This window comes from Lonchura striata, chromosome 16 (assembly GCF_046129695.1).
Source record: "Lonchura striata isolate bLonStr1 chromosome 16, bLonStr1.mat, whole genome shotgun sequence".
Lineage (NCBI taxonomy): Eukaryota > Metazoa > Chordata > Aves > Passeriformes > Estrildidae > Lonchura > Lonchura striata.
The window spans coordinates 3,878,095-3,905,954 of NC_134618.1; the positions used below are offsets into that span (position 1 = coordinate 3,878,095).

Below are 27,860 nucleotides of genomic sequence, written 5' to 3' on the forward strand. Positions count from 1 at the left end.
ACCCCACAGATTACCCACAGCTAATAGCCCTATACAGGCTTTTTCACTGTGCCCCTGTGTGTGACACACTACGGAATAAAAACTCCTTAATAGCTTCTTAGTCATAGAATGATATGGGTTGGAAAGAACCTTGAAGAACATCTAATTCTATCCTCCAGTTAATACTTTGTGCTTTTTTTTACCTCCCAGCCTGTGACCGAGGTTTTCGGGCATTTGGCTTAAACTGTTTCAAGCATTTTTCCTTTAAACCCCAAACGATTTGCCGATAATAATTGAAGTTGTGGGGTTGCTCGTATGCCGAAATGCCCAGCAGCGTGGCAGTCATTGCGACTTGCCTGCGTCGTGTGTAGTGTCTCTGGCGTGCCTTTTTCTTCAAATGTGATGGATTTGTAGATAATAAAACAGATAAAAATGTCTTGTTTCCAGCCAGTGTGTGCCCGTTGTAAATACACACGTGTGCATAAGAGCATGTGTGCCTGGACCGACCGGCCTCTACCGGTGTTCCGACTGTTTCAATCCCTGAAAGAGTGGTTTCAGAAGAACTTGAAGTCTGTTGCACTTTAATTTCTGCTTTCAGAGATTAATGAATCTTGTGGAAGGGATAGTGATAAGTTAATCATGCTGTGCCTGCTGTGTTTTCATAGACTGAAAAAAAATACTACTATAATTGAGCTGATAAATTCTGTGGGTTTTTTCGTCTTGCTCCATCTATATTTGGCAACACTTTACAGATGCTTTGGTCCTTTAGGGTTTTTTTATGGAAACCTTTTTTCTCAGCCTGCAAATAAATTAAACAAGCGAGAAAGAAACAGTATCGAATTAGAATTGTCAGGGAATATCTAGGTGAGGTCTTGTGATCTTACCCCCTTGTGTGGAAGCACTGGAATATATGGAAGGCTGATACACAAGTTGCTGCGAAATGCTCTTTGTAACTCAGGACAAATACAGTTTATAGTTCTTTAATACTTCAGTGAGAAATTTTAGACTCTCCTGGTAGCCAGTGTCTTGGCTTGTTTTTTTTTTTCTTCCTTCGTTCTTTTTTGAAGTTCACTTGGGCTGTTCTGGAATGCTTCAGTCTTAATTACGTCCTGTTCAGCAAGTTCTCGTGTGTCTCGGGGAGCTCTGTGTGGCGCTGGATGTGTGAACTCCAGCATCTGCAGAAAGTTCTGCAGGGCTCAGGGGGCCTGGGGGCACCGGGATGGCAAACCCCAAGTTGTATTCTGGACAAGTGTGTCCAAGGAGTTCTGTCATCATCCTGGTGTTCCATAGGCAAAAGTACCTCTCTGCCAAGGGTGTGGGTGATGTTTGTGCACTTAAAGAGAGGCTTGTTTTTAGGAAAAGCACTTCTAGGTTTGTTGCCAGCAGTTAATGCTGCTTGTTGAAGGATTGCTGAAGGTTTCCGTGCATTGTGGCAGGCGATACAAATAGTTTGAGTAGTGATTGCTGTCAAATGCCTGCTCCTGGAACTAAACCAGGCTGCTCCCTGCTGCTGGGGCTTAAATAGAAAAGTTCTGTTGCAACCTGGAAAGTGGCCTTTGTGATCGAGGGAGCCTGGGGAGATGGGTCTGAGGCTTTTGCCCTGGCTGAGCAGTGAGTTGAACAGAATTATTGTAATTGCAGCGGTAGCCCCACACTGGTGGGTGCTGTGGCTGCCGTGAGGGGGATGAGGGGGACGTGCTTTCACAGCCTCTGCATTGGGCCCAGCTGAACAGTTCTGCTCAAGCCTGCGAATGCTCACACCCGAGGCTCTGATGGCAGACCTGAACGTTGGGCAGAAAGCAACTGCTCTCCTCCTTGTTTATATTTTCTTGATGCTTTGATGCGGTGATGTTAAGCAACTCCTTTTGTCAGGGTAAGTTTTAGCTGCCTTTAATCTTTCTGATAAAAATAGCTCCTCAGCTTACCGGGGCAAAGTTTGTGCCATTGAAATTGGTCTGCTTACCTTGTGAAAATACAGCCTTTTCTGTTAAACCTCAGTGGTTAAATTCAGTGTCTGGTCTTGCAGAAGGGTGCAGAGATGAAAGGATAACAGAAATGGGTGCTGTGACCATCGTTAAGTTTCATGATAGTCTCATTTCGCAGTTGCCGTGCTGCTCTTTGTATCAATAAGGAAGGTTAAGACTCCTGGCTGTTAACTTCACTTGCCATTGCTGTGCTGTATTGAATGAGAAGACTCCTGTGGTAAAATGTCCGTGGGAAAGATTTTTCCTTGTCTAGCCAGGTAGGAGTAGTGCTCTTGTCTAATTACTGCTTTATTGGATACACAGGCGTTTTCATACCTAAACATTTGTCTCTTCTGTGGCTGTTGTGAGATGTTCTCATCCAGTGCCGCAGAATAAACAAGGGACTCCTACAAAAAGTAGAATTACAGTAAGTTTGCTTATGGCAGTGTGTTATTTCAATGCTGAGCGTTGTGATTGTTTTGCACATTGCTGGCATTGGTCCTTCAGCAGAATATACAGAGACCTGGCAGCATTCTCGAGCTGGTCTGGGGCTGGTTGGGAAGAATGTGCCTGAATGGAGCAGCAGCACAGCTGGAGGTGTTCACGGGCCCCTGGACTGTGGTCCCTTCTGCAGGTAGCTCGGTGAGCGTCTGGGTTTCACTAAAGTCATGCTTCTGTCTGCGTTCGTTGTGTTCCCTGCAGCTTCTGCTGCTGTGGTGCTGCGCCAGTTCCAGAAACAACACAGCGTAATCTGGGCCAGAGCAGAGGGTGTCCCTGATGGCATCAGGAGTTAAAAATTCCTAAAGCAGGTGAAGTTGGGAAGAAGGTGAGATGAGCAGCTTTCAAAGTCCATTAGAGCTAGGTTTTCACTTCACACTTCCTTGTGAAGGGGGTTTTGTTGATTTTTAATTCTTGTTTCTTCCGTAACTTCTGATCCTGCACAGATTAAGCCGCATGGCTGCTGCTGCAAAAGCTGCGGGCCAAGCTCCCCCAATAACTCCTGTTCTCTTCCTGGCCCGTGTGTTGGCATCCAGGGCCCGGATTTTACACTGGGGAAAGGCTGGCCCTGTTGCACGTGCCTCCCTACGTGCTGAGATAAGTAGATCTCTGGCTGACTCCCAGAGAAGCCACAGAACTTCGCAGAAGGGAGTTTGTGTCGATGCTCAGCCTGATTTGATCCTGCTCTCCTGCCAAAAACCAGATAGGTGTATTGCAGTGGATTTAGGTTTTAGTTTGAAAAGAGGTGGACAGAAGCAAAGTAGCTTAAGGAAAGACTGCAATGTTTTCTGAGCTTGTGTTCACATTCTTAGCAGAGACTTCAGATGGAGTGACGTCTCGGTGATCTAAACCCAGATTTTGTTTGGGCACGTGAAAGCATTAGTATGGATGTCTTAAAAAGTTTATTCCTTCGTGGCTGAAAAGCTTCATGGAAGCCTGTGTAATCTGTCTGCTCTTGTTTTGTGTGATATCTGCAAAACTTGAGTGTCCTGTGTGCTGTGGCAGTAAGAATAGCAGTTACACACGTGCTTCCTTATTCTCTCCCTGAAACAAGGAAAAGGATAATTACATTAAGTGAACATACTCTCATTTATAGGCAGAAAATTTAGGGAAGAAGTTCATTTTCTGAAAAGCTGTAGGTGAAGGAGTGTGCATAGTTGTAATTATTCCACAGGAATGTCTTTTTTGTTTGTTTTGTGATATTTGTGCCCTTACTATCTGGGGTGGGAAAATGAGGTGGGATATTTAATGGCTATATTGTTTCTTGTGGAATACTTCATGGTTATATTGTTTAAGACTCATGGAACCCCGTAGGGGTGGTGGATGGGAGATGATGATGCCAAGCAAGATGTTTACTTTGAGCTAGAAGTTTGATACAAAATCTTAGGTTTTTTTCACCTGAAGTGACTGACCCGCATAACTTGAAGCCAGTGTTTGTCATCTGGGAGAGGAGATTCGTGAGATTAGAAATGGGCTCATTTAGAGAGTCTAGCTCAGCTAATTCTTGCCAGTTCCTGAGGCACTGCTGATAACAGAGTATAGTGTACTCTCTCAATGTTTGTGGGCTTTTACAGGTTTTTCCAAGGAGTTTGACACTCATGTCTGTGTGAGATGAAAAGTTGAGCAGCTGATCTGCTGGCCTGATCATATGCGACAGTGCACAGTCCTACAATTTTGCCCCTTCCTGTATTTTTTGAAATTCATACTTTGATAATTGCACATGTACTGGGGACTTCAAACTTATTCCCCCTCCAGTGACTTAAAGTTTAGGAAAGTGCTGTCTTGTGCTGTGCCATAGAGCTCCTGGATAAGCCCAGCCAGCAGGAAGAGAAGCTGTGTCTTTGCTGTACTCCAGAGATCTCTTGGTAGCTTGTGAAATGATTCCCAGTTTTCTGCTGCAGATTATTCACTTTCTATTTTGGCTGGACATTTCCTTGGAGTGGTTGTCCAGTGCTATTAATTATTCTACAGCAACATGCTGTGCTTTTTTATTATACCTGCAGCTTTACATTAAAAAACCCCCACTAATTCTTAATGTTTGTCTTTATTAGATATTTTACTTACTGTTGCTACCTGCTAAGAGAGAAGAACATGAAAAAAACCCCTCACCCTATTAACAAAATACTGCAGGTTAATATGAAATCAGGATGGAAGAGGTAGTTGAAAAACTGAATTTGAAAAATTCTAGGGTTTGTTCTTATACAGTGAAAAAACATGAGTGATAACTTAGAAATCTGACAATTCCACCCTAATTTGGTTTACACTTTCAAGAATTTTTGCTTTGTAAATCTTCTTTTTAACATATGTTATGTTTTCCATCTGTCTTCTCAGATGTCTAAGATGCAGAGAGAACCTAAACTGTTTATTTGGAAAACTCTTTAATAAAGATGCTTCAACAAATAGTATTAAGTATTTTGCAGAATCATAAGTGTGAATTAAAAGAAAACTGCAACTTCTATTAGCAGTAGTAATTATAACTCGTAATCAAAATCTCTTAACGTATTTTTCCTTTCCTGCTTTCTTATTTGCTATTTGTTATATATATGTTATTTGTGACACTGGATTAATGCAGTATCTTTGGTTTGCAGTTTGTATGTGGATATATTTTTATTTATACATCTGTAAGTCTGTAAAATAATCCCCAGCTTCCCTGCTGGTCATCTTTAGTGCTGTGGAAACTTCCTTGGAAGACAGCATTAGGAAAAGGAGTTGTTCTTCCCTCGATGACTGTTCCTCCCAATCTCCTGGGCACAAGTCATTTTCCTGCTGCAGTTGGACATGGCAGAGAGAGGAATCAGAGCTGGAGACTTTCTGCAGAGTGAGAAGTAAAATGGGATATTGGATTGCAGCCCCTGTCTGTGTGTGTGTCACCAGGAGAGCACGAGCTGCTCTCTTGCTCTGCCCAGCTTTGCCACCACGGGTACCTCGGTAGCCAGGTTAGTGGGTGTGGATGACATCACTTCTGTGTCATCTCTTGTGTAGTGTGTCATCTCAAGGAGAAAAGAGATGGGGAAATTACCAAGTGGCTTGAGTTAAGTACTGAGTATGAGTCTGATTCCCACGTTAACACAGCTTCTGTACATCACAGAGGAGACCCCAGACTTGCCTGTTTTATAGTAATGTTGCTTAGGTTTTTTTCCTTGTTTCATAATATTACTTCAAGTATGTATTTATATATTTCACTCTTCTCAGAGTTCTGTGGTTCTGTTGGAGAAGCTGTGTTAAGATGGGAATTTTCACAGAAGGACTTGTGTAGCTGAAGGGAGCTCCTGAACCAGAACTGAGGTTGAGTTTTTACCACTGACACTGTCAGTCATTGTGGGGAGCATGAGGAACTGAACACTTCAAACTACCTGAACCACCTGTGCTGACAATATATTCACTAAGAACTCTCTGGCCAGAGAATGTCACAGCTAAAGTTTGTCAAGATAATTCATGTCCTTGTGTGTTATGTGCTAATTCCCTTTCCAGGTGGGCAGTGAAGGTGGCACAGCCTTAAGGGAAGCTGTGGGTCTGGCAGCTGTGGGAGCCAGCTCAAGGCAGGCACAAGCAGACATTGGCTCGGTACAGACTGTGCATCTCATGCTGACTTAAGCAAGTGCCCAGTATCAATTACCAGACTCTCAGATGATTCCTTTTAAAAGGGTCATTCAGAACTTAAATGTTCTGTCAGGCGTTAAATTTGGGCAAGAGGCACGATGTGTGTGTTTGTGATAGGATGAGAAAGCAGTCTCACATTCGTTAACGTTAATATGCTCCAAGAACCTTAAAGTATTTAATCTTCATCATGATGATCTTGTGAATGAGAAGCTGATGTTCCCAGTGTGGTGTCTCACAGCCCATAGGCAGATTGCCCCCTCTTCCTTCTGTCCGAGTTTCTCTTCTTGTGGTAAATAAATTTACTGAAGCCTTCTGGTCTGTAAGAGGGTTTGCCTGGTATCCATGTGCACTGGGACAGTAGCCACGTGTCTTATGGATGCTGCTGGGTGGGCTTTAGACTTATTCACAAGAGCAGACATGGCAACTGTGTCAAAATAGTGAAGATACCTTGGGAAACAATTAAGAGGAAGAATGTTTTTTGAGAAGGGCAGAGGAAGGCAAAGGCAATCCATCATTTGCCATCTGATGCTTCTAAGAGCAGACCAGAGTGAGCACTCTTGTTGGGTTGCTTCTACCATGCATTTTGGGGTTACTCTGGCATTATTCCCCTCTGGCCTTCGGGAGGAGATTAGAGACAAACTTCTTATCTGGATATTTTTCCCATTTGCTTCTTTATATAAGACTTAATGCCAGGTGCAAGGGCCATTTAACGTGCTCTCATATACTACTTTGTAATTGACAGGGAGACATTCAAGTAATATGTGATTTATTTTTATGAAAGGGTAGAATAATCCCTAAACCCACCAATTATTTCTGAAATAAACGAGTGTCTCAGGTTTTTCTAGATTTTTAACACAGGTTGTGTTGTCACTATGAGCACAGCAAAGGAGAGATAGATGGTGGAGCCAACTTTGACAAGTAGAGCAGAGAGAACCTTGAGGTTATGACATTGTGATACAAAACATGGAAGTGGAAAGAGAGGCTGGGGACTAAACCTGGTTGTGACCAAGGAAGGATCTCAGTTTATACTACTTTCTTTTCATGGAGGTGAGCAGAAGGACAGGGACAGAACAGGTGGCTTTTCCTGTGTCAGGTGGTAGTTGTTATCACACCTTAGTGGTGGTACAAAGAATGTGAATATGTGCATTTTCCCCATCCTGTCTCATGTCTCTGCTGGTGGAGCTGGTGTCAGGAGCTGAGTCAGGAATACAGGTAGTACTGCAGTAGAGGTTAGAAGAGAACTGATTTTTTTTTTCATTAGTTTCATTATTTGTTTCTATAACATGTAAGCTTCAGTTTTGAAAAGTCACTTAGTTGCTGAAGTGGACTGGGGATGGTATTAGGAGCTGTCTCTAAAATCCTAGCCACAGGAAAGTAAGTGAAGGCAAGTGTTAAATCCATTTTCAAAGAGGGTTAAAAGACAATATAGTCAGCTACAGACTGTTCAGCCTTCTCTCCATCACATGGAGGAGCTGGAGTGAGTTCAGGAAAGGACTGCTCAGGAGTTTGGGGGCTGGAGCATGTGCCCTTTGAGGGGAGGTGAAGGGCTGGGCTGCAGTCAGACCTGATGTCCCTTCAAACCTGAGTGACTTTAGGCCTGTCAACAAGAGAGAGCTGTGATGATGATTCCAGTGAATTTTCTAAGATAAGTCCCAGGATTCCAAGGATCCCCAAGGATTCCAAAAGGTGAGGTTCATATCAACACATTTGCGTTTCGACCACTCCAGTGACTTAGGAATGAGTGACCCAAACTGTATTCCTTTCTCATCCCAAGTGCAAGTAGTTTAAACAATCAGGCAGATAGAAATTTAGTTAAATATTCAAATCTCTTATTATTCAAGCCATAATTTGTTGAGACTCGTCTACATCCTCCATGTTGGATCTCTTACTCCTTCTCATCACCCTCCCCCCAGACAGCAGGGTTTCCTTGACCCAGCCAGGTCCCTTGTCACCATCATTCTCAACCTGGTTGTTAAACACGGTGTTCAGAAGAAAAAATGCTGCTCTGCTGAAATCAAGGTCAGATGCATGTCAGTTCCCAAGCTTTCCGTGTCTTTTTAGGGAAAGACACAAATCTAAAGTTTCCTTTCTGGAAATTCTAGATTTTCCATGAACGGGTTGTTTAATTATTCTAAAACATTAAATACAATAATTTTCTTTTGTGAAACAATAAATTACAGAATCCTCAAACCTCAATAGGAAGTTGGAATGGATGTGGTAATTGCTGACTGTGCCACACAGTGTGGCTATTGAGGGGGAGCTACCTGACAGTGAATTTTAGGGAATGGCTGGAGCTCTGAACTGTTGAGGCTTTGTCTGCTGGGGTCTGACGTGATTGAAAGAAGTCTTACAAAACAAAATTGGGCTCACTGAAATGTAACAGCTATGTTGGCATGAAAGGCATGGTGAAAATACTGCTTGTGTGCTGGACTTCAGTGTCTGCTCTGTGCCACGAGCAGTCAGTTTGTGACAGGAGAAACTCCCAGTCACGTCTCAAGCAAAGATTATGCAGTAAAAAATAAAACTGAATTTGATAGTTCTTCTCCTGCTTGCTGTGAGATACATTTGAGATAATAAGACACATAATGAAACACCTTAGAATGTTTGTCACCTCTCCAGGATGAGCTAAAGGGGAAAAAATGGTGACATTGAAACAAGTTAATTGATTGAATATGTATATTAGGAAAGTCTCCCAGTAACAGTCGCAAGCAGTTGTACAGCTGAGAATGTTCTGCCTTCAGGATGCAGCAGAGTTTTGCAGCAGTTTCTTTTGAGAAGGCCTTGAAGGAAACAGAACATGTTTTTTTTTTAATTCTGGTTGCTGAAAGTGTTGTCCAGGAAGGCAGAAAACTGTGACATTTAAGCTCATAAGACTGAAATTAGGAGAGAAACTGTCTTAAGTGTGGTTATCTTCTATGTGTGAAAATAGCTGCTTGAGGAACACAGAATGCTCAAATTGGAGAAGGAGCCTTTTGGAAAGAGTGGGGGTGTGGTACTTGCCTAGTGCTTTTCTGTGCCTTCCAGAAAATGTAATATCTGGTTTTTTGGTGCTCTGCTGTTAAGAGGACGTTTGGGTTTATGTGACAGAGGTAATGAAAAGTATGAGGATCAGAAGTGCTGTGTTGGAGACAAGACACGAGAGGTGAATCTCTGCAGCCTTAGTCAGTTCTGCTGCTTCATGAGCACTGAGTTAGAGGTATGTGCCTTTTGGGTTTAGGGAATCTGTTTTCCTTTAAAATCCAAACCACTTTTCCTGCTCTGATGTGTGCTGGGTGCATGGCAGCTTTGAGGATGGAGCAGGTTAAAGCTTGGTGGGACTTCTCAGCAAAGGTGTTCTCTGACCATTGCTTCAGGTAACTGCATGAAACAGCAAAGGCATCCCTTGGTTTTTAGCCTCCTGGTAGCTGCCTTTAAGAAACAGTTGAAGCATTGAGAATGGGATCAATTCTGTTCTTCTTGTGAGGATGGAGGGACTGCAGTTGCTTTTCATTTCTCTGTCAGTAGAAATGGGCCATGTTCTTATTATGGCAGATTTTTATATGTGTGTAAATATACTTATTCTTTTTATAACTGCCAAGACAATCTCTTATCTTTATGGATTTGTTGCAGACATGCTCAAGTAGATTTTTGTTTTCTGTTGTATTTTATAACCGTTGTAAAATGTGTCTTGTGTTGCTGGTTTTAATGTGCATGACTCTGATGAAATATAAAAGAAGATGATTAATCATTGCCTGAACAATTGAATTCTTGGTGAATTTTTACAGGACCATTGTGTTAAGTTGTTTACCTGTTTTTTATTTTCCTGCTGGCAGAGCAGTACATTTTCCATGTCTAACCTTAATGTACGGCCTTCTTACAGGAGCTTAGGAGTGGTAGATTATTTCAGGTTTTAAGTGGCAATATTCCCAAATGCTTTCTTCACTCTTTTTTGTAAACTGCAAAAACATTTCCAGTTCTTGGCACTGGCAAGACTGAGAGAGTCCAGCTAGCCAAGCAAAAAAACAAATCAAGCATTTATACTCCAGCATCCAATTTTGAAATACAGCTGGAAAAAACTACTCTTTAAGCCACAGCAACATCTTCCCCCTTCACATTTTGTCTCTTCTTCTGTGCCCTTATCCCTGCACCCACACATCTATTGTCCATGAAATAGAAACAATTTTGGTGCAGAAGCTTGGAAGAACACCTTTTTGTGGGATTTACAGAAGTTGGGGGTAATGAGCACTGTAAACCTTGAACTTGGGGAGAGCTGGGGTGGTGAGAGGCGTTTGAGGCGAAGCCTCAGCCCCGGTTCCACCCCTGGTGATGCACGGGCAGATTGCTTTGGTCAGGCTTCAGCTGCAGCCACTGCCAGTGGCAGAGGCTCCCAGCATTCCAGCTGAAATAGGGAAATCTTGGAAGAGGGAAAGTAGAACCGAAATGTATAGGAAGTGGCAGACTGCAGCATGGTCAGTGTCAAGATGTTGTGTGGGAAAGTGGAGGAGGGATGAAGCAATCATGGAGTCAAAGGTACAGCAGGAATTTTTCTAGAAGACAAGCAGGAAAGATGAACTAAAGACCTGAAAGGAAAGGCAGCAAGTAAGAGAAATTAAAAATACTTTAATGAATCTTGCTAAATGAAATGTTGGCTTGTTCCTTGCCTGCTTGGAAGGGACAGGGGCTCTGTTCTGAGCAGGGTGTATTTGTCACAGCCGACATCATGCAGTCCTGGAAGGATTATTGACTCCAGTAGGTGATGTTGGTCCCTGAAGGATGTGGTGCTTTGAGCACCTCAAAACAGCCAGAATTATTAGCCAGAATTAGCCATATTTTTGTCTTTGTTTACTGTGCCTGTTTATGTAATTCACTAGGCTTTGCAAGTCTGACCATTTTTATTAATTTTTCTTCAGTTAGGTTAAATTGGAAATGCACATGCCGATAAAATGCATCACACTAAAGTGTGCTGAGATGGCTTGGTGATGCATCTGTGCTTTGTGATACAGTTTGTGTTGCTTGAGGTTTGTTGCTTCTTTTCAGTGTACCATCTTACATAATTTTTGCAGCCTGGATCTTGTACCAACTTTTTGTGGTTGAAGAGTGAATTAAACTTTAAAACAATGAAGCCTTTGGAATGTCATTTTTAAGTAAATAACTCTTCTTTGCTCTAACCTGGAAAAAATGTGTTTTGTTGCTCAGTGTGAAGGACTGGGGTTTGTCAGGGCTGGCCTGGGGGGCAAAATAATGTTTTCATGCATTTATGTTACAGTGAGAAGTGGTGGTTTTAGTTCACATCCTTGAATTGGAAAATTATTCCAAGATGTGTTGCATGTTTGAGCAGCTACTCTGGTATATTGAGGCTGGTCTGCTTAGGTGTTTATAAATATGTGCCTGTCCTTATGTCTTCAAATATGTAACTTTTATTTTCACATGGAAGTACCCATATACAGTGAAGTAACATTCTATTGTTTAGTTACATATTAAAATAACCTTGTTACGCAGATGCTACTTATAATGTGCAATAAATATTTTAGTGAATCTGAGTTGGTCCTTTAAAGGGAAAAAAAAAAAGCCCCGCCACTTTTTTATTAGTCTGGATGTTGCAGCCAGGCAGAGCTGTTCCTTCAAGTGGCTTAATGAAGATTTGATTGATTTATTTTGCTCATCTGGAAAGTGTGTGGATTACCTCTGTCAATATTGGGCATGATAAATGAAGGCTGGGCACTTACAGAGCAATTTGAATTATTTGAGCTGTTCAGGAATCGAGCAGTGACTCGATTCAAGAGGCATTACAAGGAGAAAATGCTGAGTCCCTTTCGGGATCTTCTGAGGTAGCAGATCATGGTACAAATCAATGACTAGAAGCTGATCTTAAATGTCTTTATATGTGAGACTGGGATCAAACTGCTGAGAAAATCATTGTTGTTCTTTGGTGAAGTTTTGAAGCAGTGCTGGAAGATGTTCTTTGGCCCTGTGCAGACATAAATGACAGGGTTGAGGTGGAATTGCTGGGTGAGATGCGGTGGCTTGGGATTACAGAGGAGGTTGGAAAAGTGATGTAATTGCTCTTTTGGGAGAGTAAATCAATAGGAAAAAAATCTGTTGTTATTTCTGCCTTCATCTTTTAGCCAAAACAAGGGAAATTTAAGCATTAGATTAGATAATTGTATTCACGCCACCTTAGTTTTCTTAAGCTTCATTTTGTCAAAATTCATGCCAGAAAACCTGTTTATTGGCCACTGCTGTGCCCTGCGTGGTTGTGTGTGCACAGTGTGTGATGACTGTGCTCTGAAAGGCTCTGGAGTTTGTGTCACAGGGACCCTCACTCACTTCTTAGTCTCGGGTAAAAGCATCCTAAATGCCTGTCACTGTTAACCCTGGTACAAAGTAGCAAAGATAAATATTTTAGCTACTCATTTGTCATGTTTTCTCACCCGTGTTTCTGTTTTAACTTGTAGATTTCGGATCTTTGTTTGATTTGGAAAATGATCTTCCTGATGAGCTGATCCCCAATGGCGAGTTGGGCCTTTTAAATAGCAGTGGGAACCTCGTTCCAGATGCGGCTTCCAAACACAAACAACTTTCTGAACTTCTGAGGGGAAGCAGCGGCTCTTCCTTAAACCCAGGAATTGGCAATGTGAACTCGAGCAGCCCCGTGCAGCAGGGAGTCGGTGCTCAGGTGCAAGGGCAGCCGAACAGCGCGAACATCGGCAATCTGGGTGCCATGGGTAAGAGCCCGCTGAACCCAGGGGACTCCTCTGCTCCGGGCCTGGCCAAGCAAGCAGCCAGCACCTCTGGACCTACCACACCTGCATCCCAAACTCTGAACTCTCAAGCACAAAAACAAGTGGGAATGGTGACGAGCAGCCCTGCGACATCGCAGACTGGACCTGGGATATGTATGAATACTAATTTCAGTCAGACACACCAGAGTCTTCTCAACAGTAATTCTGGTCACAGTTTAATGAATCAGCCTCAGCAAGGACAAGGGCAGGTAATGAATGGATCTCTTGGGGCAGCTGGAAGAGGAAGGGGAGCAGGAATGCAATATTCTGCCCCTGCCATGCAGGGGAATGCAGGCAGTGTGCTGGCAGAGACTTTAACCCAAGTATCTCCACAGATGGCTGGGCACACCGGGCTGAACACAGCACAGACAGGAGCAATTACTAAAGTATGTACATGCCATTTACTGTATTCTATTTATTGCACTTGTTTTTTTTCCATACAGGTATTTAGGAAACACAGTAGATCCTTTTCTGGGACAGAACTAAAGGATATGCTTTCTTGAGTCTGTAGTTACCCATTTCAGTCACCAGTGTTATTGTGAAAAGGAGATAATTGAAGCAGTTCTTCTCATGTAATCAAAAATGAAAGCAATTGTTGAAAAAGACATCCTCTAAGTGAAAAGTTGGAAAGTATCTTAGCAGAGTGAATTAGAAAAGAGTAGCATAATCCTGCAGAAAGGAAGCAGATGATTTCTCGTGTGCAGGATCTCAATTTACCTGCCAGACAACGCCATCTTCTAAAACAATGTGAACACTTGGAAATTGAAGGGAGGTGTAGCAATTGCTCCTTTTGTCAAGGACCACTGTCAGCCGTGCAGCAGCGAATGTTTTTTAAATACAGAGGAACTAATCTGGAAACAATAAATTTCACATAGATTGCCAAGCTAATGCAAGCTGTGAAAGGGAAGGGCAAGAGCCTAAGTTGGTGGCCATTGCAAATCAGGGCAGGGAATATATATACCTGGAAATATCTGCTTCTGTCCTGGGGCAGGGCTCTGTGTCCCTGTTTGATACAGTTATTGCTTTTTAGTTCTTTGTTTTCCAGGTGTGAGCTTAGAGCAGTGTTTTGACTGCTGCTCCTCCTGCCCTGTGCCTTATCTCTCATCTGGGTTATTTTGGTACAGTTCCTTCATGAAATTTTGATGGCAAACCCACCATGTTCTGATATGTAGAAAAAGGTCAATTTTTATCTCTGATATTTTATCTATTCATACATCAGTAGCTGTTGTCACTGTAGTTTATCAACATGTAAATGTTAATTCATTGATGTGTTAGTAATTGTGGAAAAAAATTGCATTGTCTGACATGAAAGTGTTTGTCCTGTACTCTGAAGAGATGCTCACATCACTGTGGAGTACTGTATAGTTAATTTTAACCTTTAAAAAATAAAACCCATAAAAAGCAATCTCTGAAGTGAAGAGATGCTTCTACTTTAAGGAAGAGATACTTATGTTACGAGTGAAGGTCAGAGCAGCTGAAAGTTGACATAACTGTTTTGGAGGCTGGAGACAGCTAATTTTGTTGTGTGGAAAATGATTGGTTTGCACTGAAAGAGAGTCAGCTTATCTTCTTTTGTTTTCCTTTGAAATTTGTGGGAAGAGTGAGGAATTCTATTTATCTGGCTTATTTCTGTGAACTTACAGATACCTAAGTTCTTAGGAGTAGATTTTTCCTAGTCACTACTCAGTTTTGTGTGAACCAACTGAAGCAGAATTACCCCAAAGCAAAGGACTTGCTGACATAGTCTGTGTGAGTCTGATGGGGGAGGTTCTGTGAGGTCTTGATTTACTTTAAACAAACCCACCTCTAGTAAAGGCCAGAACTCAGACAAATTCCAGATTTCAAAGACTTCAGGCTTAGCCTGTTGCCAGCTGCAAATGGATTCACCAGCTTGGAGAGGGACCCAGACTGCCTCAGTTACACATGTGCAGGAAGCAAAGTGAAGTTGACTTGAGCAAGGAGTACACTGGAAAAGAGTAGTGAAAGGACTGTTTCAAGACAGCATGAGTGATAAAATGGTGCTTCTTTGAAGGTGCACTTAAAAGAAAATAATTTTCAAAACCTGGCCAAGTAAAACAGGAAAACTGATGTCTTCCAGATCTCCATCTCTTGTTGAATAAGATGAAGCTTAAAAGTGTTGTGTTTCTGTAAAAAAATTTACTTTATATACATCTTATTTTTCTCTTAGTAAAGAGAGCATGTGAGCTCAGTGTTTTACACAAAGATTTTGTTGTTTCCATTTTGGAACAAATACTTGCTCCCTGAATTTTCTTGTGCCAAGCAGCAGTGTTCTCTATTTTTGCCATTTTCTTAGTTGGCATTTGAGGATTGGTATCCTTTTCCAGTCTCTCCCCATCCCCCAGTTTGTTGTCCTAATAGGATTATCAGCCATGATTGTGTGTTAGCTTTTTCTTATTGATGCTTCAGGAAAGCTTTTAAGAAAAGCAAAGAAACACTTCAGTGAGTTTGTCTGTTCTTCTGAAACTGAAATTTCTACTGAAGGAAAATTTGGGTTAGTTTGTTTTTTCACCTCCTGATTCCCTGGTGTTTACCACTTAATGTGTACAGCTTAAAAGATTTAAAGAGCTGTAATAAAAGTGTTGAGGCAGCTGATCTACCTAATAGTGAACGTGCCCAACTTGACTGAAGGGCTTAAAATGTAGCTGCCATCCTGCTGTATCTGTGTCAAGGCTGGATGGAAATTCTCTAGGTGATGACTGTAGCAATATCCTGAGGGAAAGAATGAGCAATGAAGTACAAATGCAAAAAAATACCTAAAATAACTTTACAAAGCAAGATCTTCTAATTACATTAAACATAATTGATGTGTATCTCTTGACCAGCCTTGTTGTTCAAGTACAGCTCAGTAGCCCATTTTTCTCAATTCAGTATGTTTATATGCAGTGTGGGGAACTCGTGACCCTTTATGGTTTGGGACCAGTTTTGTTGGGCAAGACCTTGCTTCTGTGGTGGTTGGTTCTAATCCTTTTTTAGTGTGTGACTAATCAATCCATTCCTTTTTCTGGTTTTGTTTGTTGTGCTGTGTTTATATAAGCATTCTTTCTATTAAGAGGAAAAGAAGGAAAAATATCCAGAATCTGGTGCCTTCACCTGATCTCGTAAATTGCAAGGATTCATTTCATCTGGATCATCATCACCATGGTTGTTAATTTTGGTCTGGACTTGCTGTTTTAAGGCAGAACTGAGCAGGGTGACTGAGGCTTATGTTCTTGTGCTTGCATGAGCCAAAGGTGGAGATAAACCTTACCTCTAACTTCTTCAAACAGGAGTGGAAAATAACTAATTCTCAGTGTCAGAGGGCAAGAAGGTGCTGATATCAAGACAATTATTCTTCCATTGGCAAGGAGAAATTAAAGTACAATACTTCATCAATCTATAGAGATATGAGCAAAGATTTCACATGATACTCCAAAAATGGGTGATTTTTTTCTTTCTGAGATACCTGGAAGCCTCTGAGGAACTATCTCTTCCATGATACTGTGTCGGTCTCTGCTCTCTTCACTGGCAGTCTTTGCTGTAACAATTTTGCTTGTAATTGTGGCGTTGTGGCCCTGTTTTCTTGGATGACAGTACAAGCAGAATTTTTATTGGACTGTGTTGAAGTTCCTTAGGAAATCAGCTTTAAAGAGGAAAGGATTTGTCTTTGAACAATTATTACTTGATAGGAGTGGAGGAACAGATCATCTTGTCACAGTCATTTCCAGCAGTAATGAATTGCCCTTTTGTAGTGTACCATATTTTTTGTTGAGTCCATTAAGTCCAGAAAACACTTTCAAACCATCTAGAACATCTTGTTAGAGGTGTTTTTTTAAGATTGCTGGTGGTTGGATGTGATAAGCAGTAGCAAAACTCAGCAGATGGTCATTGCTTCCATAGGAATGAGCACTTCATTGGAGACATGCTCGTGCCTGACACTCTCCTGTTGCTGTGGGAGCTCATCTTTTCCGAGTGAAGGAGATGAAACCTTCCTGTTCTTTATGGCTGGCAAGGGCTTGAAGTTGTGTTTCTTCTGATGAGTTGTTAGAGAGTCTCTTGCTGAGATGCATTCCCCATGTCTAGTACACCTGTCAGAGCCTGTGAAAAGTTAGAAAAAGATGTTGGGAAGTTCCCATTTATTCTGTATGGTTCTCAGGCTTCCTTTTAGTCCTGTGTTGGTTTTGGACTGTGATTCCCCTACCTATTGCTTCTGCTCTTTCCCTGAAGAAGTGGTGAAGTCCTATTCAGATGAGAGAACTCTTGAGTGTTTTCTTTTCCATGTGTTTCTAAGCTATAATGCCTCCTCATACAATTCTGTAAAAGGAGTCCCCGTTTTCTTCAGTGACTTCAGAGTCCTGTCACTCCAACAAGGATATTCTGGTACCCAGCAGCAGAAATTAAGGAAAAAATCTGGAGTTGTGCATGGCTGATAATCTGCAGAAGGTATTGCTGTTAAAGCGCAGTGAAGATACAGCTTTCTGGGGGCTCCTTTCAAAGTATTTTTCTTTATAGGACCATTAAGCCTACCCAAAGTTTAGCTTTCCTTCCAAAAGGCAGGCACATTTAATCAAACATTATTGGGCTCTGTATGCCAATAAAAAAGATTAAATTGTTTGGTCAGACTGAATCTGTAAAGAGATGAAAAGAAAATGGTTGTTTATTTTCATACCTAGTTATGAGGTTTACAACATTAATGGTTGTTTGGGGTTTTTTTGAGGATACCTTTTTGAAGATTGAAGATTTTGAGTAACTTCAATCTACCTGTTTTGAAAACTCTGAAGGAAAATACTTATATTGAAATGAAATAGAACCTTTGTGCAGAGAGAAACTGATGGAAAAGCTGATCTGGTTGGCAGATCTTCCAGTGTAGTATTCCAGGAGGTAGCAGGGAGTTTAAATACAGAGTTCTTAGTGCTTTGTGCAAGAGATGAGTTTTCCTTACCTCTGTGTATGTTTTTAAGCTCTACTGGAAGCTGGTACCAGCAGTGGGATTGGCATCAAAACCTGAACAGACTCAAAACAATCACTGACTGTGCAAAACTAGATCTGGTCTGCTGGGTTTTTGCCTATGAGCGCAGAACAGTTTTTTCCTCTAAATGGTATTGGCCTAATTTGTTTGGACAGTCCATGTTTTCAACTTGATTTCAGTCGGAATAGCCACATGGCAGTGTATGCTTCAGTAAGAGTAGGTTGCCTAAAGAGGAGGAGGAACTCTTACCAGAAGTAAACTTCAGAAACCAGTAAAAGCACTTTTTACTTCCACCGAAAGAATAGCCTGTTGTCTTGGGGCTTTTTAATGTTGAGCTATAAAAGAAGTGAATTCTGTTGTTGTTTCCAGGCAGGGTGTCTGTCTAATACATGTGCCTTGGACAAGCACATTCACAGTTTTGCTCCCTGTGCTGCTCACTGGGTTGTGTTTTGATGCTGGAAATTAATCTTGAGTAAATTAATTATGATAATGAGCCATGTTAAAGAGCTGTGTATGTGGTTACGTTACTTGTCTCGGTGTGGTGGGGAAACTGTGGTAAGGAAAATTTGTGATGAGAAAAAATGAAGTCAGCTATTTATTTAAACAGATCCCCCAGTTGCTCTTGCTGAGTACCAGATTTAGATACGCTTGCTGATTGTGAATTAAGTCAGCTGAAGATGTTCTCATTCCTTTGCAGCTCTGTGTGTTTTAGCAAACTGCTGGTGCTGTTTGTTTCTGTGGTGGCTCTCAATCTGTCTGAATTCTGCCTGAATTGTTTTAACATGACTTGCAGTTAATTTGCTTCTCATCCACGGAGTTGTCCATGCTCGGCTGCCAAGCTGCCTGTCTCCTAGCAGACCATGCCTCTGGCAAACACCAGTAGCCAGTCCAAATCATATTCCAAACATTGCTGGTTCCCAGTTCCAGGGCACTCCTAATAATGCTACAGACTCCACCGTAGCTGCTCCATTCTCTGATGAGTAAAGAGCACCAAAACAGCACTTTTACTGAGGTGAGACATATGTGTTTGTGTAATAATACAACAGAAGAAAGCTATAAATACAGAGAAACACATAATAGCAAAACTCACTGACTCGTAGTAAAATGAAAGTCTCCAAGGCAGTTTTGTTTTGAAACATGACCGTGGAAAGTGCTACTCCACAGATGAGCTTGCTGATACGTCAAAGAGATTTAGTGACTTAAAAAGCTCACTTCCCACAACTCTTACTCCTGGCACCCAAAATTCAGTTGTTTCCTGTTTCTAGTACATGAGTTAAGTCTTGTTTTCAGTTGTGCAATGTAATTGAAGATCTTTGAAGCGATAGGCACCTGGCTGGGGCTTTTGCAGGTATCAAGGTTCAGTTTGGCTCCAGGGCTGCAAGAAACAGAGCACTCAGCCTTGGTGGGGACAAACCAGAGCTCAGTTTCCTCTCCTCCTGCTTCACACCCAAAAGCCTCTCTGTGCACTTGCACTGGCTTATCAGCCAGCTGACAAAAATTGTTATGGGATCTCTTCAGAGCAGAATTGTGCCATTATTTTCTACTGTGATAACACACCACAAACATTAAGGTTTTTGTCACTAACCATCAGTTATATTGGTTAGAGTCTTGTAATTCTTCAGTTTTTTGTTGTTAGAGTGGGGTTTATTTATAAGAAGTTTATCTGAAAGAAGGTTTTGGGAGTGAAACTAACAGATCCACCAGTTCCTTTGGAAGCCATTGATTAAAAGTAAGATTTACAGTGTTGTCAGGTTAGTCAAAATGACAGAAACTCCCAGGTCCTTACTGATAGATGTAACTGAGATGACATCTTTCTAGATTTCAGACTGCTTTCACATATCTTCCTGCTGCTGTTTGTAGTTTGGGGGTTTTAATACCCAGGTAGAAAATGACTCAGATGTTGGGAGGGAGAAAAACTGCCAACTGAAACATTGGTGTGTAGAAGTTATGAAATGCCTGGTTCCTTCAGTCAGAAGGAAATCTGTGTCACAGTAATTTTCTTAATAGACTCTAATCACACATGTAGATATGATTTCACAGGAGCCTTTCTGATGAAAAAACCTTTTAGCAGGTCTCAAATCTTGCCCTTACTTAAAAGATAAACTTAATGTTTGTACTAGACAGTGAGCTATGATTATATTGGGAATCCTGTAATTGGAAGGACATACAGAAAAAAATGTGTTAAAGCCAGCAGTGCTGTAGTCTGGAAACTAAATGCTGGTGGTCTGTTTCTTTAGAAAAAAGGCAGTGCAGGAAACGTGGAAGATTACATAGAGTTTGATAATTGTGACAGCCTTCGTGAGAAATGGATCAGGAGTGGAAACAGTGAGAGGAGATTCTCCTTTTGCAGCTTCCACAAGTGAAAAACACTTTGTTCAAGGAAAACAGGGCACTTCAACCATCAGGCAAAAAAAAAAAAAAAGATTATGTTGGAAAATTGCACTTCAGAATTTTGAAATCCACTCATTTCCATAGGGGTTAAAATAAAAGAGGTTACACAAAGCATGCCTAAATCTGCTTTATAGTGGCCAGATTATTGTTCACCTTGATTAACATTAAACTAGAAAAGGTGTTTCAGTACACATTTTCCCTCTATATGTAAAAAAATAATTCTGAATTCTTACTGGCACAATTGCTAGTTTACAGGGCTGAGAATAAGGAATGGCAGAATATAATGGTATTTTCTTTTATTCTTGTGAATGTCTGGAGGAAACACCTGTTGGTTTTTGTTTGGAAGCTGAATTCCATTTGTATGTGACATCAATTTGCTGTAACTGTCCATTCTGTAAATAGTATGTTTCTCCTCCTCATCCTCCTCCTTCTTGCTATTACAGTAAAGAGTATTTTTCTTTGCTACAGAAATTTCTGTGACTGTGAAGTGGCACACTAAGCTTGCTTGTGTTTTAACTGTTTGTGTGTAATCCAAGCAATGGCTTTAATTCTAAGGCCAGGAATGCTTTGCATAATTGAGATTTAGATTAATAAGGACTTGAGATGATTTTGGACTCCTGGTGCTACAAAAACTACCTGTAAGTAGCACCTGAAAATGTGCTTACGTGTTCTGAAGATTCCCAAATCCCAAAATGATGGATGTGTTCTTTGGTATCTATGTACAAATCCTATTTAAGTTTGGGAAATAACAGTGTGCTGTGCTCTAAAAAAGGTTCAACAGTGCCTTTGTTTTAGAATGAATCATAATGAAAATACAGCATGTTAAATATAGGACCATCATTGCCAAAAGAAATGAAATAGATTTTTTTGAAGAGTGGTAAATAGATTATTTAGCACTCTGCTGCTGTTTTGGATGGAAAGGATTTGTGTTCTCCAAGTGACTGCAGCACAATGCTGCCCTGGCTGCATGGCTGCTCTGCTTGTCAGGGGAGTTTTGGAAACAAAACAAATGCTCTTTGAAGCGTTGGGCAAATTGACTTAATTAAATAACTGCCTTTAGGACGGGAGGATCTTTGTACCCTGGTAATGGACAAGTGTTGGAACACCACCAGTTGAAGATGAGATTTCTCTCTTGGAACAAACAGTGGTGGCTGCCTTAGTCTGATATGGGGCATCTTGGGTTAAAAAGCATTTCTGGATCATCCCCTGTGCAGCTGCTGTCAGTGAGGAATGTGTGTACGGGCCTGGTTTGTTAAACTGTTCGATTTTAATCCTGTTTAAAGACAACCATCAGACCTTGCCTTGTTTAAAAGCCTGTTCAGAACTGTCTCAATAGCTTCATGGGTGTTGTTAAATCTTCAAGGAGAACATGTTTTATAGAAGGGCTGGAAATGTCACAGTAGCTCTTGAAGTCACTGTGATGTTTCAAAACAAACATATTTGGCTCTTAAAGTTATTTTAAAATTATTTTAACGCTGTAAATTATTTATAATTACATTTCTCCATAGTTAATATCAGGCTGTGGTATTTGCACTAAGTAGTTGTTTGGAGTAAGCAATATTGATTTTTGTTTCTTTTAATGTATTTAATGTAACCTGTAGTGTAAGTTTGTTTCTTGTCTGCATTTGAAAAGTATAGTTACTTTTAGAGTCACGCCTCTTCATGTCTGTCAAGGAGAGTATACACTGTAAAGGAAGGACACAATATCTCTTTTCATTATATTTTGGAGATACTTCCTGTTGCTGTTCCTCCCCAGAGCTACTGTTGTCTTTCTGCCACCTCTGTGGATGTTGCATTCTATGGCTTGCCTGATAATGTATCCATGGCCAGCTGCTGGGAGATAAATGGGGAAAGAACCTCTTAAATAGTGCTACTGTTTTCTCTTACCACAACAGCTTATTCCTTGTAATACTAAATTTTTGGAGCATAACTTGCTCTCCCTTTCCTTGGCTGTCTCCAGCCAACTATAGGCACTTCTGAGCTGCTGAGGTGCTGGCAGACACAGCTGGCAATTCTGTTGGGTACAGGCTGCAAGGCTGATATCCACAGTACAGGAAATAAAGGAAGGCGTGCGGACTTTGGGTTGAATTTGATATAGAAATCTGCATTTATAGAATCACAGAATCATGGAATGGTTTGGATTGGAAGGACCTTAAAGCCCATCCAGTGCCACCCCTGCCATGGCAGGGACACCTTCCACTGTCCCAGCTGCTCCAAGCCCTGTCCAGCCTGGCCTTGGGCACTGCCAGGGATCCAGGGGCAGCCACAGCTGCTCTGGGCACCCTGTGCCAGGGCTCACCACCCTCCCAGGGAGGAGTTATCTGATGTCAAGTTCCCCTCTTTCAGTTTGAAGACATTGCCCCCTATCACTACTGTTCCTAAACTTTGATTCAGCTTAATGATGATTAAGTGCAGGAACTGGGGGAGGGCAAGGATACTCAGTTGGGAACCTGTGTTAGAAAACTGTGTTTTGCTATGACCATAGATGTGTTTTAGTACACGTTGAAGCTTCTCCTGGAATTAACTCAAAAAAATTTTGGCCTGTGACTATACAATTGAGTATCTGTTGAGGCATATCTTCACTGAATTTCAGCCTTTCAAAATTCTCTTCTTAAGTATTGTTGAATTATTCTTCATGTCCAAACTAGATTTTCGTGATGAAACAAACCTTTGAAACATTTATAGTTAATTTTGTGAGGCTTGTTAAGTTCCTGTTCTTGTATACTAAGAGTAATTCTTGTTTATCTGAAGAAAGCCACTTGCTCTGCTTGGCACTTATAAAAGCTCTTGAAGCAATTGGAATGCATTGATCAATTGTGGCTAATTATTCATTAGAGCTTTGAAGTTGTTGTTTGCAGAGGTGACACTCATTACAAAGTAAACCTTCTCAGCTTTATTTTGCTTCATAAGTACAACAGTGATACTGAGTGCAGAAATTGTAGTAGATTCCATTGTGTTTCTACTCAGGCTTGTGCAGAATTTTGGAGACATTTTCTTTCTTCAGGCATATATACAGTTTAGGCATATGAGCATTTGATTTTTTTTTTTCCTGGGAAAATTGATTTCCAGTTACGTATGTTAAGAATCTGTTCTCTGTATATTCAGTCATAAAGAAGGTTTTCCCATGAAATTTAGTCTTTCGTATTTCATTAATTGTGGGGAAACATAGGTTCATTTTTTTAAAAGGCCTTGGAATACTGAAGTTCTTTGGCCACTGTGAAATGCTTGGAAGAGAATTTCGCATCGTATTATTAGTGGTGATAAAACACCTGGCTTCTTTTTAATGGGATTTTAAAAATTTTATTTCTAGTTTTAACAAATTTTAATAATAAAGGATGAAGTAAATTACAGTTATTCCTGGACATTTGAGTATTTTAATTTGAGTTAATTTACTGCTGAAGAACAAGACAGTAATTGCTTCATGAATCTGTTGTGGTAGGCCTTGGTTATAGCAATTAGCTTAAAGTGATGGGAGACTTGGAGCTTGGCTTCCTCTGAGCAGTGGTAGCCAGATCATGATTTAATTATCAAATGTGATTCTTTAAATGTTACATTTTAAGGCTTTCTTGTTACTGTCTTTAAAGTGAGTATTTTTAACTGAATGTTTTGTCAAACTGCCAAACCTGCAGGTTGGTTTAGGTGAGTGCTCTCACCTCAGCTCAGATAATATCATTGCCACCATTCTTGCACTGGGACTGAATTAACTTTTTTTTTTTTTTTTTTTTGGTAACACCACTGGCTTTCTGCCATAAAATGATTAATCTTTTCCTTGCCTCTCCATCTGTCCCTCTGGCATATACATTCCAAGCGCCGTGGTGACTTTCTTTTGGAACACATTACTATAGGATGAAATAGCAATTAGTAGAGACTTACTTTTTTTTTGTCAGTAAACAGATGCAAGATGATGCCAGTGTAGTAAAGAAAACCTGTCTTTCCCCTTCACAAATGAGCATGAATTCCTAATGGACCTGTCTTCTGCGCTTCTCTGGGAGCCCTAATCGGTGAGGTGGACCTTGCTTCGTGCTGGAGGTTTGGGCCTCGTTCCAGAGGGAGATAAGAGTCCAAAGAGCAAAGTCCTCAGCCTGTGCTTGGTGGAAAGCTGCTCTTTGGTATCGAGTTTGTGAGCAAAGCACTGCTGGGAGTTGGGGCAGCAGCACCCAGGGGCTGAGGAGGGATTAACTCCAGATGGTTGATGCCAGATCGTAGCAGCTCTGGAGCTTGTGTGTGTTCTGCTCAGCTGGGATCTGGTGGTGAAGTGTGCAGGTGGCAAGGCACAGGTCCCTGTCTCTGTGTGTTACCTCTCTGGGAAGCAGAAGTCAGCATTATGGAAGCAGTCCTGTCTTCTTTCACTGTCACTAACTGCATTAAAAGCAGCTGAATTGCCTGTCAGTCTGAATTTCTTAGGTCTTCCATTACCTAGAGAAGATTGACTCCTTCATTCACAGTACTTTGTAGACTTCAGTTTGTAACTTCTGAGCATCTGAGACACCCAACTGTTTCATTTCTTTGTCTTGAGAGAGAGAATAAACATCCAGAGGAAGAAAGTTAAGACTGTTTAAGCCAAGCAAGGTGACGTGCTGCTTATAAAAACATTTCAGTGGATGGGAAGAGAAAAAAATGGAACAAAATGCTGAGTGTTGTAACCAACTTGTGTGTTGAAAGCCCAGATTTGAGGTAGGTGTGGTAATTTGATGGCAAGGGATTTAAAGGCTTAATCTAATAATGGAGTATGAAGTGGCTGATTTTGGTGAGGCCCATAAAAGAAGGAAGTAAAGGGTGCATGTTCAGAAATTCTGAGTCATCCCTGTCCTGTAGTGAAGTGGATGGCGACTGCTTGGAGGCAGGAGCAGGTAACTGGGTCTGTACCCAGTCATTCTCTTCATGCTGAACCCAAAGGATGTATAGGTCATAGTGGGAAGTGCAGAATTTCCATTTTGTGCCAGCTTGCTCTATTTTCTAAAATAAAAACAAAATAGAGGGAGAAGAAAAGTGTCCCTAACATCTCAGTGATGTAACTGGGGGTTTTGGGTGAAGCATGAGAGGTGCTGAGTAGCTGTGGCTCTGTAGGGGTTGGGGTGTTTGTGCATAGCTGCTCTCAGCCTAAGGCTGTTGATGAAGTGGAACCTCGAAGTTCCAGCTCAGGCATTCAGAAAACAGCATCAGAGTTTATTTTACAGCAGCTCTTGAAGGGTGGGAATAGTTACTGTCTCCTCATCCTTTAGTGTTTTGTATCACACACAGTTGTGTCAATGATACAGCAGGAGGAAATTGGGAAGAATGTCCTTCCTTGCAAATCCAGGGATTTAGAAGAAAGCAGTAGTGAGTGGCAGATGTGTTTTACTAGAGCGATTTTACACTGTTGAACAGCCAAGCTCTCACGTATGCAACTCTTCAACACTGCTGTTAGTTTGTGAAGATTTGGCCTCTTATCAAAGCAGATCAGATCTAGGATGCCTCTGCTCTCTCTCATCTTTAACTATGACAGGCATGTTCTGTTCTCTGAAATAATTTAAATTATTAATCTGGGACATTAATTGGTGTTTAGCTGTTATACCATAGACTAAGTCCAGAATAATACAGGGATTGTGGTGGCTCACTAAAAGGCTGACTTTACTTCCTCCTACAATTATTTTGTCAAGAGGTGTGGAAAGAGTTTGGAGAGGAAAGAAAGGTGGTTCTGACCTTCGTGCTTTTCTATTGTCAGAACAGATCAGAGTAGCACACCCAGTAAGTTGGGGCTGTGTGTCCTCACACTGCCACTGTCAAAGCTGCAGTTCTTTACAGCACCCCCACCACGGGGGTCCTCTAAACTGTTTCCTGTCAAGCTTTCAGCTCCCTCCTCTGTCCTCAGATAATCTCTGAGGTGCTGACAGGACAATGCTGGCAATGGTGGTGGCTTCTCAGGAGCCCTGGGTAGTGTCTGCTGCTAAATGCAGTGAGTGATGGCAGAGGTCTCTGTGCCTTCCTTCATGGAGATGTCAATCTGTGAGTCTATCGTGGTTTATTCCCGAATTTAGTGCTGCCACTGAGCTTCTCCAACCCGCGCTGCCACTCACTCGCTCCCCCTTTCCCTGCAGTGGGATGGAGAGGAGAATTGGAGGCAGAAATGGCAGAGATCACAGGCTGAGATAAAGACAATTTACTGGAAGCAGCAATGAGATAAGAAATAGGAACAGCAATGGTATTAATAACGAAAGTATATGAGAGAGGCAAGTGATTCACATGAAAAATGCACAGAACAGCATAACCCCCTCTCCCTCCTCCTGGCTTACAGGGCTCTCAGCAGGGGAATCCCTTCTCCCCAGAAGAGAGTCCCTTTTTTTGGCAATGGTATGAGGTGGTACAGAATAATCTCAGTATCCTGGCCCTGCCCTGTCCAGATTACTGCAAAAAATTAACCCTGTCCTGGCTGGAACCAGGACATTACCCCTTATTCCATACCATGTACTCATGTCCAATTCCTATACCTTCCAACTAGCTACATACATTTGTGTGTATATATTTATCTCCCACAAGCACAGATATAACTTCTGTAGTCAGTGGCCGTCCCTTCAAGATGTCTGTTGAGTTCATTTAGTCCATGGCTGTGGGTTCTATCAGTCCTAGATGTCTTCCAGGGCAGGAGGGCTGGTGTGCTGTTGGCTAGCTGCAAACTGCATCAGGAGCTCATATGGCATGATGTAGGAAAGGCACTTTCCCTGTGAACATCCAACCCAGCTCTGGTAGTCAGGGTTATAGGAGAAGCTGTGCTTCAGGACCAGTCACAGTGGAGTGTTTTGCCATTTATTCCCAGTCAGGCTCACTTCAGCTTTCAGTACAATCAGCTGTTGGGATCCCCCTGCCACCCCAAACATAGAGATTGATTTTGCCTCCTTGGATCTCAGTGGCATCAGGGGACATTGTGTGCTGTTATCAACTAAAGCCTGATATTCTTGTGTATCTAATGTGCTAGCCCATGGACCCACACAGCTTACGAGACTCAACACTCCCTTTTTTCCACCTGGCTGGGGGGCAGGGCCCCTCTAGTTCTTATCATAGTACTTATTTCTCTCTTCTGGCAAATATGAACCAGAGGTCTCTTCAAGAGGATGTGAAATAACATCAGCCCCTTCATTCTGTCTGAGGTTGTGCCCACAGGAAACTGGAGGGGCATCTATCCTTGAAGAATTTCCTGTGGTGGTTGTTCTTCCTCTCAGCTCATGCTCATGCTGACAGGGCAGAGATGGGATTTTCATCTCTCTTCTTCATGTCCTCTGTGACCATGCAGGTAGAACCAGAGGTTACCTTGTGGTGTGTCCCCTGTCAAGCTGGGGGCAACTTGCTCGCAGTAGCAGAGATTCTGGTCCATACAGGAGTCCACGTGGGACTTTTACTTTCTAGTTTGCTCCATCTGATCTGTCCAGTCTTGGTTAGTCCTTCCACAGATTGGTAGGGAGGAAAAAATATGATCTTCATATTGCAGAGTTAAGGAGTCACCTGAAGCCCTGTTCTCATTTCACTGACATCATTGCCAGTGCATTGGCCTATGGCCATGGCGCACTCCATGCAAACTTCGCCACGTGGATTGTGTGCTTAACATCCGAGGGAGATTAAAAACCCTCAAAAACTCTTGTGACAGTCCTGAAGGAGGAAATTGGGGTGTAAAGCTGGGGAAAACGATTCTCTCCTATTCCCCCACAGACTGTGTACGATTATTAATGG

At 41.7% G+C, this 27,860-nt stretch overlaps 1 protein-coding gene across 6 annotated transcripts in view; it reads left to right on the top strand.

Annotated features, from left to right (window-relative positions):
- Window positions 1–27,860, top strand: part of CREBBP (CREB binding lysine acetyltransferase) — a 95,055-nt gene that overhangs the window by 849 nt on the left and 66,346 nt on the right. For 4 of the 6 annotated variants that reach the window (XM_021540803.3, XM_021540804.3, XM_021540802.3 and 1 more), the window contains exon 2: window positions 12,476–13,188. In XM_021540803.3, coding sequence (XP_021396478.2) covers window positions 12,476–13,188 — 713 coding nt within the window. The remainder of the gene's footprint in view (window positions 1–12,475; window positions 13,189–27,860) is intronic. The other 2 variants (XM_021540805.3, XM_021540806.3) reach the window with 2 other exon arrangements.